The 12,655-nt window shown below is 51.9% G+C and overlaps 1 protein-coding gene across 1 annotated transcript in view; it reads left to right on the forward strand.

The window, feature by feature from the left end:
- Positions 1 to 12,655, forward strand: part of LOC138503100 (protein argonaute-3) — a 2,065,845-nt gene that overhangs the window by 1,018,954 nt on the left and 1,034,236 nt on the right. The window contains exon 7 of the mRNA XM_069622607.1: positions 3,850 to 3,937. Coding sequence (XP_069478708.1) covers positions 3,850 to 3,937 — 88 coding nt within the window. The remainder of the gene's footprint in view (positions 1 to 3,849; positions 3,938 to 12,655) is intronic.

Below are 12,655 nucleotides of genomic sequence, written 5' to 3' on the forward strand. Positions count from 1 at the left end.
CAATAATGCAGTAAGAGCAGTCATGGGATTGAAAAGGAGTGACCACGTCTCTGTAGCTAGGAAAGCATTACACTGGCTTCCTATGGCCAGCAGAGGATACCTTTTCGACTAATGTGCATTACTCACATCTCTTTTTAGATTAAGCCTGTATCTATCTAGCCACATCTCCTGGCTACCCGTCCGAAGAACATTGAGATCTGATTATTATTAATGCCTTAGGTAAAACTTGGCATAGTGGCACAGGGATCTTTTCACTTCATGGTACCAAGAATCTGGAATGCTCTTCCTCCAGACTTAAGATTGTGCCAATCCTTGGAAGCTTTCAAAACTGGACTTAAGAGACTTCTGTTCTGCTAACGTAGGACTTTATCTCTGACTTGATGAGAATCTGCTTCTCAGTCTTCTGTTTCTCCTGATTTTATGTATTTTTTATTTTATGTTGTTGGTGTCACTATACCTCTGTGCCTGTCTTCGTAAATATAAATATATACATGTAAATGACTACAGTATCCCTTGCACTAGAGTTTATTTAGAGTGTGAGGGCCAGAATAGGATTACGGACACAGGACATACTTTTGTTTGGACATCTTGACACTGGACAGACCCATTCGTTTTTGCTTGAGGTAGGGCAATTCCTCCTGAAATAGGGATAGTGAGGTATTTTACAACCCTCATTACTTTGAAATAGAAGGTTGTAACCACAAAACTGTTTCCTCTGTGTCCGCGTCCCATTCCTGGTGGTTCACATCAAGCATTAAAGAAGAGTGATCATGATCATTGGGACACTCATTCTGATAAGGATTGAAGAATAGTGAATCACATTTTCTGGTACACTCATATTCGTCTCAGTAATGACAATATAACGGAGACCAGTAAGAGTTATTATTTGAACCCTGATACTCGTAACAATAAATGGTGAACAGTAAAGAACCAAGAGGGTCATTACTGGAACATTCATACACTTCCCAGTAAGACTAAAGAAGTGGAAACAAGTGAGAATCAATTCTGGAGCATTCATACTCGTCTCAGTAGGACTGCAGAAGTGGAAAGAATTAGAATAGTTTTGGAACCTTCATACGTGTCCCAGTAACAGTCACATGAAAGAGGAAAGCGAGTCTTTCTAGCTGGCCTAGCCAGGGGAAAGAGTGGAGATTGTGTAGAGATAAAAGCATCAGTGTTGATAAACAAAGAGAGAGCAATGAATAACTTCAGATAGGGAAAGCAAGGTGTCAAGGACATGATAGAGAAGCTGAAAATTCCTATTTCTGAACTGTATGAACTGATCAAAGTAGTTGACAAGAACTACCTACAAAAGTGACTAAAGTGACGGTTCTGAAAAGAAGACCACACGAGAAGGAAGTCATTCTTCTGTGCCTTAGTTTATTTTGACAGTGGTAGGGACAGAACAGATTAGGCTCTGGACAGCGGTCAGATTTTGGACTCTCAGATGACTGTTAGTTTGTGTTAGGTAGGGAACACCGGTAGTTTAGGAATTGTCAGGCGTTTACCTCATATATTTTTCAGTAAAAGTCCTATAATGGAAGCTATAAGTCTTTGCCATTCTTCTGACCCTCCACAAAAGCCACTGGACTTTGGGGAGTCCCAATGCCAAAAAGGTGGGATACAGAAAAGTATATGCAAAGTGATCCTGGAGGGATTTAACTACTGGTAAGAAGCTGAAATTATCCTGGAGGGATTGAACCTGTAGCAAACCGCTGTAAAATACACAAGGAAGAAGAATGTGTCTTTTCTCAAAAAAGGGTCGGGGGGGGGGGAGACAGAAGAGAAAACAAGCCAGAAGACCTTTATAATTTTAATTGACAACCAATCTACGAAACAATCTAGAAGGTGTTTATTATTTGAACTGACCAAATATCTACAAAGACTGTGCGGCTCATTACACGGATGGCAGTGGACCAAGGTGCTATTAGCACCTTGGTCCATGCCGGTAAAATACCGGCACCGCCTTGGTGGAAAGGGGAATTACCGCCCTATTCCAAGGTTGGTGGGGCGGTAATTCCCCCTTCCCCCATTGCCCTTCCCCATTCCCATTTTTGCCCCATAGGGCATAATGGGAATGGGGAAGGTGCTAATTACGACACCGCAAATTGCGGTACCGTAATTAGCTCCCTGGTCCCTTTGCGGGTTGGTTCTTAACGCCTGCAAAAAGCAGGCGTTACATTCTCCAATCCGCAAAGGGACCTCGTAGTAAGGCGGTAAGGGTTTACCGGTACCGGTAAAATACTGGTACCGGTAAACCCTTACCGCCTACCGTGTAATGAGGCCCTGTATATGAGGAAAAGACAATTTTAAAGAAACTCAGAGACTGATAACTCCTCTAAGAGCCGGGCCAGGCAGAACCCCATTCTGAGGCTGTTGTTCAAGCCTCCTTTTCTTTTTAGGTACATTTTCTGAAGTGGTAGGGCCGGTTAGAAAAATAGGACTATGGGCTTGGAAATCTTAATTTTGGACTACGGCAAACATCCTTAATTTTTGGTTTAGAAGGCAGGGAACTTACCTCATAGTGATCAGGCCAATTAGCTTTTTTCAAAATAAAAGAAAAATGGCTATCTACAGCACGACTTATTGTAGTCTGAGTCCTCCTTCTGGTTCGCCGCAGTACGTTGGCTCCCACATTATATAACATTGATGAGATGTCATTAATGTTCAATATTGACAGAATTGGGGCAGAGACACCAAGTTTTCTGCCTCATCTTTCTACTTTTTGAGGGATTGGTTAATTTGGCATGAGCATCATACCATACCCAGACTGTATGTTTCTGTAGTCGTAATACATTTAAGTGGGCAATCATTTCTATCAGAACCCCCATAGTTTGGCTTGGTGAGTTGCATTGAATGCAGTTTGTAGGTCACTGAAGGTAAGTAGGTGTCTGTGCCTTTCACATAAAACCTTCTCTTGACCTAGAGAGGATATATGTTTAAGCACTGCTACATTGTGCTTGTATTTGTTTGGACTGGATGCTACTTGAAATATTGACATGATTTTTTAGTTCATCGAGATAGTCAACCACCCTTCCATAGATTATTCTGCTAAATAGTCTGTTCAGGAGGAAGGGTGGAGGTCGGCAAAAAGTACATATTTAGAAATTACCTACTTTGACAAAATGTACTGTAACTACTTGTCTATAAGAACCGGAAACTGTTTTTCACACATACGCTAAACATCCAAGATAAAGGCTCAACTGTCTTTCACCAGTATAAAGTCAGGACCTACTGTGCTAATTGCTTTCTGTTTAAGAAGTGCCTTATCCACTTCCCTTGTTTAAAAATGGGGATGCTAGGCTTAGTATGCACTTGATTGCTAGAAGATGATTGAAAATCGGAATCTACACGTTTTATCACTGTACAAGGTGGGTTTTCAGTCTCTCTGCAATTGTGGTCATCCCCAGGGGGCGTCTGTCTTATTTCTTTTTTTATGGTCAACTGTTCCTTCTTTCTTTACAAAATTATCAGAGGTATGGATACTCGAGCCACCAGGACTGTAATGTTTAATTATTATTGCAGTTGTGAATGAGGAGTCATGATGCACCATGTAAAAACATGACAAATATTTGAATTAATTCAACATAGTGTTCTAAACTGCATGGGAGTATTTCTTACTGGAAATCAAAGTGATGTTCTTCTCACCTCGAAATATATAGTGGTTCACCTCCAATAATTGATTAAATGAATTATGAAAAGTGATTGTCATGCTTTAATAATTAACAATGAGTCGTTTGTACATGTTATGCAAACAATGATTCATGTTTATATCCCTTCTTGACCTAGTATTTTCATTCATACTAATATCCTTGTTGTTAAATTTGTGTTGACCTCTGCTTATTGTAGGTCTGAAAGTTGAGGTCACTCACTGTGGAACAATGAGAAGGAAATACCGTGTTTGCAATGTGACAAGACGACCTGCCAGTCATCAAACGTAAGTTCTTACCATTAGTCCAGAGATTGCTCGTTTGCTGAAAAGGACCACAGCGTACTCTAGTCCATATAGTTGTCAGTTCTTGGATGTTATTCTAGCAGAGACGGAAGGCAAACTTTTTGGGTAGCTCCTAGTGAGGTATACAGTCAAATTCTAAGGTGTTTTTTTGTTAAGACAATAGCTGTGGAACAGCATTTCCTAGTACCGACGACAGAAAGGAATCTTGGGGTTTTCTCTATTGCAGACATGAACGGATTTCTGAGGTGTCCTCACATCCCCAGCTGAGTAATCTCCCTCTAGTCTCTCTTCCATAAGGGCATAGCCTGATGCAGAACTCTTTTTTAAATTTTAATTTTTTATTTTACTTCTCCAGCATGGGGTCTGGCATGGATTCACATGCTCATGAATATTCCCCGTCGTCAGGCTGGGAATCCTCGGTAAAGAAAAAACCAGTATCAGTTTCGTTTCTGATCTGTCTTTCGTAGTAGTAACCAATCACTGGTCTCTGCGTCATACTGACCACAGCCAATGACTGCCCTCTACCCAAGCCCCGCCTCTGGCAGCCATCTTCAGATTTTTACCGCACGTTCATGTGTTGGGATCCTCGTGCTATTGCTCTCGAGCGTTAGTGCTATTTTTTCGCGCTTTTTCACAAAAAACTTTAAATTTTTCGGTCAAAAGAGCCTCAAGCTCCACCGATCCTACATCCGATTAACGGGGACCCGTGTCGGATTCTTCTACGCCCCTCAAGGGTGAAGATTTCGTCGAGCTACGCTTCGGAGGACTCCAGAAGCTTCTCAGGCCCGGTCTCGGAGATGGCCCAGGAGAAGGGAAGCTCGACGCCCGGAAAGCTGTTCAGGGTCTGCCCTGGATGCCAGCTGCAGAACATCTTTAAGGAGGACGAACATTCTTTCTGCCTTTACTGCCTTCATGAGGACAAGACGCACGTGGAGAAGGACTGTGCGTTTTGCGGCAACATGTCGGAACGGACCATGAAGGACCGCCATCAACGTCTCGCCAACTGGCTGCAGGGTAAGAGCCCGTCCGGCGAGAAGAAGAAGAAATCGGAGCAGTCTTCTAAGACCTTTGAGGGCGCCCCGGCGACGGGGGCTCAACATAAGGCAAAGAACCGCGAGTCCGCTGGCACCGGGAGCGCCGAACGGTCGGGCTCTACGGGCGTCAGGCAGGGCGCACCCTCCCCGGCACCATCAACCACGAGCCAACGCTCTGGGTCGGGTAAGAGGAAGGCCGAGCACCCGGCGAAGCTCCTGGAGAGGCCCCGGTCGAGCTCTAAGGCAGAGGAGGAGCGTGGCAGTGCCCCCTCCCTCAAGGATAAGGCGGTGAGCGCGCCTAAAGTGGTGAAGGCCTTGATCCATCCGGCCAAGCCCTCTATCGAGAAAGTCGCGGCGGCCCTGGCTCAGCCTATGGAGGCTACACCAGTGGTGGCGACCTCGGGGCCCAGAATCTCCCTGCCTCCTCGGAGGGAGTCTTCTTTTGTGCCCATCGACAGAACCCCCGCGAAACTCCCCGTGGGGAAGAAGAAGGGGGGGCAGGGCGTCGTCGTAGATTCGACCTCAGCCTCAGACGAGGAGCTGATCGAAGTCTTAAGCCACGGCCTAGGCGTGGAAGAAGACCAGCCCGTCGGAGTGGACCCCGACGCAAGTGACGACGACGACATCGTCGAGGATACCGACGGGGCCCCTGCTCGCCCGTCGGTTTCACCTCTGCCAGCGCCGCAAGACAACTCGGCGGCCATTTTGTTGGCCTTACAGTCCTTATGCTCCGAGATAAGGACGAGGCTACCATTACCGACGGAGGAACCTCTACCGTCGGGGGATCCAGAACCGGGACCTTCTGGTGTTCCCCCTACCAAGAAGAGAAGGATCCATCCTCCACCTCCTTTTCAGCCGTCGCACCCCGTCCAGCCCTCCTCCCCGTCTACCCGAGGGGGTGATACGGGGACGGACACGGCAACGACAGGTACGGACGACGAGGCATACGACGCGGATATTCCGTCGTCGCCTCCCGCCAGGGCTTCCCCGCCCGACGAGATCGGATCGTTCCATGCCATGATCTCCAGGGCGTCCGAGCTTTTCCAACTCTGCCCTGAGGAGAAGAAAAAGGAAGGCTTCCTTTATCAGCGGCGCGAGGCCAAGAGGAAGACGGTCCTCGCAGTGCCTCTGTTGGACGACATCTGGGATGAGGGCCTTACGCTCCTCAAGAACCCGTCCACGACGCCAGCTAGAAGAGACCGGTACGAGAAAAAGTACCGGGTCCCGGACTCGGCCCCCCTGTGCCTCCGGGCACAGCCTACCCCGGATTCCGTCGTCTCCGCGGCGGCCAGGAAGAAAGCGGGGGGGGGGTGCGGCCTCCACATCGACTTCCCCGCCGGACGGCGAAGGAAAGAAATTGGATGCGATGGGACGCAGAGTCATCTCGTCGGCAGCGACGACGATTAAAGCGGCCAACGCCTTGGCGATCGTGGCTCGCTATGACAGGGAGCTCTGGTTCAAGATAGCTCCCCTGCTGGATTTTCTGCCGGACGACAAGAGGGCGGAGGCCCTGGAGATCCTGCAGGAAGGTGAGGTGGCCTCCGACCACGCCATCACCGTGGCGACGGACATCGCCGACACTGGGTTCCGCCAGTTGGGCAACGGTGTTTGCCTTCGGCGTCGTGGATGGCTCAAGGCTACGGACTTCCGCCAAGACGTCCAGACCAGAGTCCTGGACATGCCCTTCGACGGGAACAACCTGTTTGGGAAGGCTGTGGACGACTCCCTTCAGGCCATTAAGGCGGACACCGAGACGGCCCGGGCCCTCGGTGCCCTGCAGCAACGACGGACGCCCTTTCGGAGCAGCGGGGGCAAGGGTGCCTCCAAAGGTTCCGGCGGCGGTTTCGCTTCCTACCGTCAAGCGGCCCGCTCGTCGTCGCAAGAGGCCTACAGAGGACGAGGCAAGTCGGGTGGACCCCGCCGTCGTCGCCAAGGAGGTCAAGGCGGCAAGGCCGCGTCCAAGCAGGATTGAACCGGCCGCGGAGTCGGGCCCCCACCGAAGCACCCCGGTGGGAGGCCGGCTGGCGAACTTCGTCGGCGTGTGGGAGTCCATCTCCACCGACCGTTGGGTGCTGGACGCTCTGGCCCGGGGACACGCACTCGAGTTTCAGAGAAGATGCCCGCGTGTACCCCCCGTGTCCAGGAAGGAACTTCACGTTCCTCAACTCCTTCTGGAGGTAAGGGCGATGCTCAGAAAGGGCGCCATCGAACTCGTCCCAAAGAGGCTCCGGGGCTCCGGAGTCTACTCAAGATACTTCCTTGTGAAGAAGAAGACAGGGGGATGGCGCCCCATCCTGGACCTGCGACGCCTGAACAAGTACATCAAGGCGCAGAAGTTCCGGATGGTCACCCTCCAGCACGTCCTAGGCCAGCTGGAGGAAGGAGACTTCCTATCGTCGTTGGACTTGGAGGATGCCTACTTCCACATTCCCATCCTGAAGGGGCACCGAAAATTCCTCAGGTTCGTGGTCCAAGGGCGCCACTACCAGTTCAAAGCCCTCCCCTTCGGACTACGGTCGGCACCCAGGGTATTCACCAAGTGCCTCGCACCGGTGGCGGCGCAGCTGCGCCGCGAGGGGATCCACGTCTACCCCTACCTGGACGACTGGCTCATCCGCGCCAAGACGAGGGAGCTCGCCGTGGCCCACACGGCAAGGACCGTCCAACTTCTCACGGACCTGGGATTCTCCGTGAACTACGCCAAATCCCACCTGGTACCAGCTCAAGACGCACTGTTTTTGGGGGCAAGGCTCAACACAGTATCCCTTCTGGCCTCCCCGTCGGAGGAAAGGACCAGGACCATCTTGGGCAAGGTGCAACGGATGTTGGTGGCCGACGCGGCCAAAGTGAGGTCCGTCAAGTCCCTCCTCGGAATGATGTCTTCCTGCATCTACCTCGTTCCCATGTGCAGGCTCCGGATGCGCCCGTTGCAGGAATTCCTGGACGCGCGTTGGATCCAGACGACGGGCAGCTTCGAGGAGAGGATCAAGCTCGACGAGAGCTTCCGACGAGCGATACGGTGGTGGGGCTCCCGCGCGCATCTGACGGCGGGCATGAACTTCCAGACCCCAGCCCACCAGGAGACAGTGACCACGGATGCCTCCCTGGAAGGGTGGGGAGCGCACACCGAAAATCTGCACGCAAGAGGACTTTGGCTCCCGACGGAGAGGTCCCTGCACATCAACGTCCTGGAGCTCCGTGCAGTGTTTTGGGCCCTCAGGTCCTTCCTTCCGTCCCTCAAGGGCAAGGTGGTGAGGATCTTCACGGACAACACCACCACCATGTTCTACATCAGGAAACAGGGCGGAACCAGGTCCCCAGCGCTGTCCAAGGAGGCGCAGGACTTGTGGCATTGGGCCATCGCCCAAGGGATATTTCTGGTGCCGTTTCATCTGGCAGGGATAAAAAACACCATCGCCGACTCACTCAGCAGGGAGCTGCGCTCGTGCCACGAGTGGGAACTACGGCAGGATCTAGTGGATCGCCTCTTCCGACGGTGGGGCACACCCCTGATCGACCTGTTCGCGACGGCGACGAACACCAAGTGCCGGAGGTTCGCCAGCAGGTTTCCCCAGGCGAGGAGCATGGGCGATGCTTTCTCGTTCCCCTGGGAGGGCCAGTTCCTCTACGCGTTCCCTCCCCTGCCTCTGCTAATCCGGCTCATCAATCAGCTCAAGAGGTCACGGTGCAGGATGATCCTCGTCGCACCTGCGTGGCCGAGGCAGATTTGGTTCCCGGACCTTCTGGACTTGTCAGCGTCCCCGCCAATCAAGCTGCCGGCGGACGCGGATCTACTCTCCAGGGAAGGAGGCGCCATCCTCCACCACGACCCCAAGTCACTGAACTTGCAGGCCTGGCTCCTGCAGCGCTAGAGTTCGGAGGATACGACATACCGGCCGACTGCAGAGAGGTTCTTGCAAAGGCCAGGGCGTCCTCGACTCTAAAGTGCTACGGACACAAATGGAAGAGGTTCTCTGTCTGGTGCCGCGCACAGAAGATTAACCCTCTACGGATTACGGCTCCCCAAGTACTGCCGTACCTGCTGACGCTGGCCAAGGCTGGACTGGCACACGCGTCCATCAAGATTCATCTTGCTGCGATCTCCCGATACACCAGAACCACGGGGCGGACGTCCTTGTGGTCTCATCGTCTGGTGAAGGAGTTCATGAAGGGACTATTCAGATCGTTCCCGCCGGTGAAGGCTCCGGCCCCGGCGTGGGAGCTCAACGTGGTGCTGACCAAGCTCATGGGACCTCCATTCGAGCCTCTACACTCGGCCCCGTTGAAGTTTCTGTCGTGGAAAACAGCGTTTCTCGTGGCCATCACCTCCGCACGACGGGTGGGAGAGATCCAGGCCCTTTCCTGCAAGGCTCCGTACTTGACTTTCCACGCCACGAGGGTAGTGCTCAGGACGCACCCCTCCTTCATGCCCAAGGTACCGTCGGACTTCCATCTCAACGAACCCTTGGTGTTACCTGTGTTCTTCCCGTCGCCTTCGTCGCCGGCTGAGAGGACTTTGCACTCGCTGGATGTGGCTAGAGCGCTGAAGTTCTACGTGGACCGCACGAAGTGCTTTCGGAAGACGTCACAACTTTTTGTAAACTTTGGACCTGTTAATCAGGGGAAGGCTCTCTCGAAGGCCTCCATTTCTAGATGGCTCTCCGGCTGTATCATGTACTGTCACCGGTTGGCAAACCGACCGCTGCCTGGCCGTCCGAGAGCCCATTCTACCAGAGCGATCGCAGCTACCACGGCGTTCCTGTCTGGTGTGCCCCTGCTGGACATATGCAGGGCTGCTACGTGGAGGTCGACGCACACCTTCACGAAATTCTACTGCGTCGATCGGGATTCCAGGGAGGAGTCCAGGGTCGGCCAAGCAGTGCTGCGCAACCTGTTCGCCTGAGGTGAGCCTGGTGAGGAGGTAAGATGCTTAATGTTGAGTTTGATGTAATGCTTAATGTTGAGCCTTTGCCACCTCCCGTGGTTGTGCATGTGTGTACTGCTATGTATTCTTTATTCATGAGCATGTGAATCCATGCCAGACCCCATGCTGGAGAAGGAACAAGTTACTTACCTGTAACTGTTGTTCTCCAGCATGGGTCTGGCATGGATTCACATGCGAACCCTCCCGCCTACCCCTCTGCGGCTCTTCACTTGGTCATACTGCCACTTCACGTGCTTCCAAATCTGAAGATGGCTGCCAGAGGCGGGGCTTAGGTAGAGGGCAGTCATTGGCTGTGGTCAGTATGACGCAGAGACCAGTGATTGGTTACTACTACGAAAGACAGATCAGAAACGAAACTGATACTGGTTTTTTCTTTACCGAGGATTCCCAGCCTGACGACGGGGAATATTCATGAGCATGTGAATCCATGCCAGACCCATGCTGGAGAACAACAGTTACAGGTAAGTAACTTGTTCCTTAGTTTTTGGCACGTCCGTAGTGGCTTGCGTCATTGCCTCCCTCATCCATTAGTATATAGTGAAAACAGGATGGGACCCATCACGCATCCTTGTCATACTCCTGTGTGGACCTGAAAGTAAAAAGTGCAATGACAAGAGGAACCACTTCTCACACAGGCCTGGGTACTTCTATGGAGACCAATCAACAAATCCATTATACCCACCGGGCAGCCCTGTGACCCAAGCAATTTTACCCCGCAGCACTCTTCCAAAGATCTTAAACAGAGAGTCGAGGAGAGAGATCGGTCTGTACAAGACCGGAGTGTTCCTTGGGCCCTTTTCATAAATGTGGTTGATTATCGCCTTTCCCCATGATTCCAAAAATTGTGCCTTTGTACACATGACATTGAAACACTGTTAATACTGGTGCTCACAATCCTACATCTTCACTGAACAGGTCAGCATGAGTACTAGCCGATCCCGGTGAACGGCCGAGTTTCTGACAGGCAATTGCATCTGCTAATTCTTTGTTGCTAAATAACACTGAATGCCCTTCCTCTCTTCATTGCCTTATTTCTCTAGACTCAGGTGCCTCATCAGGGTCAATGTTTTCCACACCCATTGCCACCTCTGGAATATTATAAAGGGTGGCAAAGTGCTTGATCCAGTCTGCATCCGCAACATTGGTTTCGAAGTGATTGGTTCCTCCGACATATTCCACATCTATGACAGGTAATCACCACAGCTTTGCTGCTTCGAAAAATTTTCTACGTCGATACGCTGTCCTCGAGGGCCTCTGTCGAGCCGACGTTACTGGATGTTATAAGTAGGACGCACGACGCCCGTAGCCTCAGTTCCATTTTTTCTGCGAACATGTTCGCTTCGGCGATCTCGGCGCCTCGGTTCTTCTGATTCTATCGGTTCTTCGAACTTGGTTTGTGAAATTATCATGTCGTCTTCTTCTTCTTCTACCCTGCGGTCGGGATTCAAGAAGTGTCGGGACTGCGGTTCCGAGATGTCACTTACGGACCCGCACAACGTCTGCCTCTGGTGCCTCGGCGAGGACCACGCCACCGATGACTATGACGAATGCCAGTCTTTGACGTCAAAGGCCTTGCTGGAGCAAAAGAAGAAGCTGTCGGTAGGTAGGATTTCCAAGCCCCGAAAGTCGGAATCCGCTGGGCTTTCGACCGACGATTCGATGGTCGACTCCCCGCATTGTCGGTGTAAGTCCAGGGGGTCTTGGTCCCGGAGTGGTTCCTGCCATTCCTCTACTTCTTCGAGGCACTCGCGGCAGCGCCGTCACCGGTCTCCTTCCTCGTCTGAGGACTCTGCCAGTGGGTAGCTTGTCCTCTCCTGCGGAATGGGACGCATTTCGTAAGGAAATGTTGGCGATTTTCGAGTCGCAGGGCTCTGTTCCGCCCGCGCCTTCAAGAGAAGCCGGCAAGGAACGCGCTAGGGCCACCGTTCGCACATTTTCGGGTTCGGGCAGTTGGCGCGATCACCGGGAACCTTCGAGGTCTCGGTCGGACAAGGTGATTCGCTCTAGCCATGCCTGCTCGAGGTCCCGGTCCTCGACGCCCTCGAGACCGGTAGAGCCTGTGAGGTCTTCTAAGAAGACGTCGGCGCCATGTTTGTCGAGGGACTCTCTCGAGGCTCTGCCTCCGAGGAAGTCATCGACGCCATCGGCGCAGAGGCCGTCGAAGGACACTATCTGGGTACCGCCCTCGAGATCTGTGTCGAAGCCATCGGCGCCATGCTCGATGTCGACGCAGATTTTGTCAACGCCCTCAACGCCTTTTTTGGAGGCTTTACCAGAGGTACCCCGTGGATCGGTGGAAACTCTGAGGAAGGCCCTGAAGAAGTCGGTAAGGCCTGTATTTGACCTTTTTCTGTGCTCTCATCCAGGGATTTATTCCAGCCTCTGGATTACATCTCTGAGGTGGATGAAGGGTCTGAGGAAGGTTTGTTTCCTGATGAGGTTCCTGATGACCCGTTATCTGGTCATAGCCAGTTGGAAGACCTGCGTCAGTCTTGTACGTCCCCAGAGGTTGGGTTTGGCAGGTTTGAGCCTGCATGCTGAATCTTCATACAGGCGACTCATGTCGAGGGTGATGGAGTACTTGGGGTGGTCTGCGCCACCAGTGGATTTTCTGCAGGATGACCTGACAGATATCCTTGACCAAGGTCCACCCACTGACCCGGTGCTGCCATTTCATATGGCTTTACAGAGAAGGGTGGCAGCGGCTTGGGCTGCTCCGGA

The sequence above is a fragment of the Ambystoma mexicanum genome, chromosome 11 (assembly GCF_040938575.1).
Source record: "Ambystoma mexicanum isolate Mex_15411 chromosome 11, UKY_AmexF1_1, whole genome shotgun sequence".
NCBI classification, from domain to species: domain Eukaryota; kingdom Metazoa; phylum Chordata; class Amphibia; order Caudata; family Ambystomatidae; genus Ambystoma; species Ambystoma mexicanum.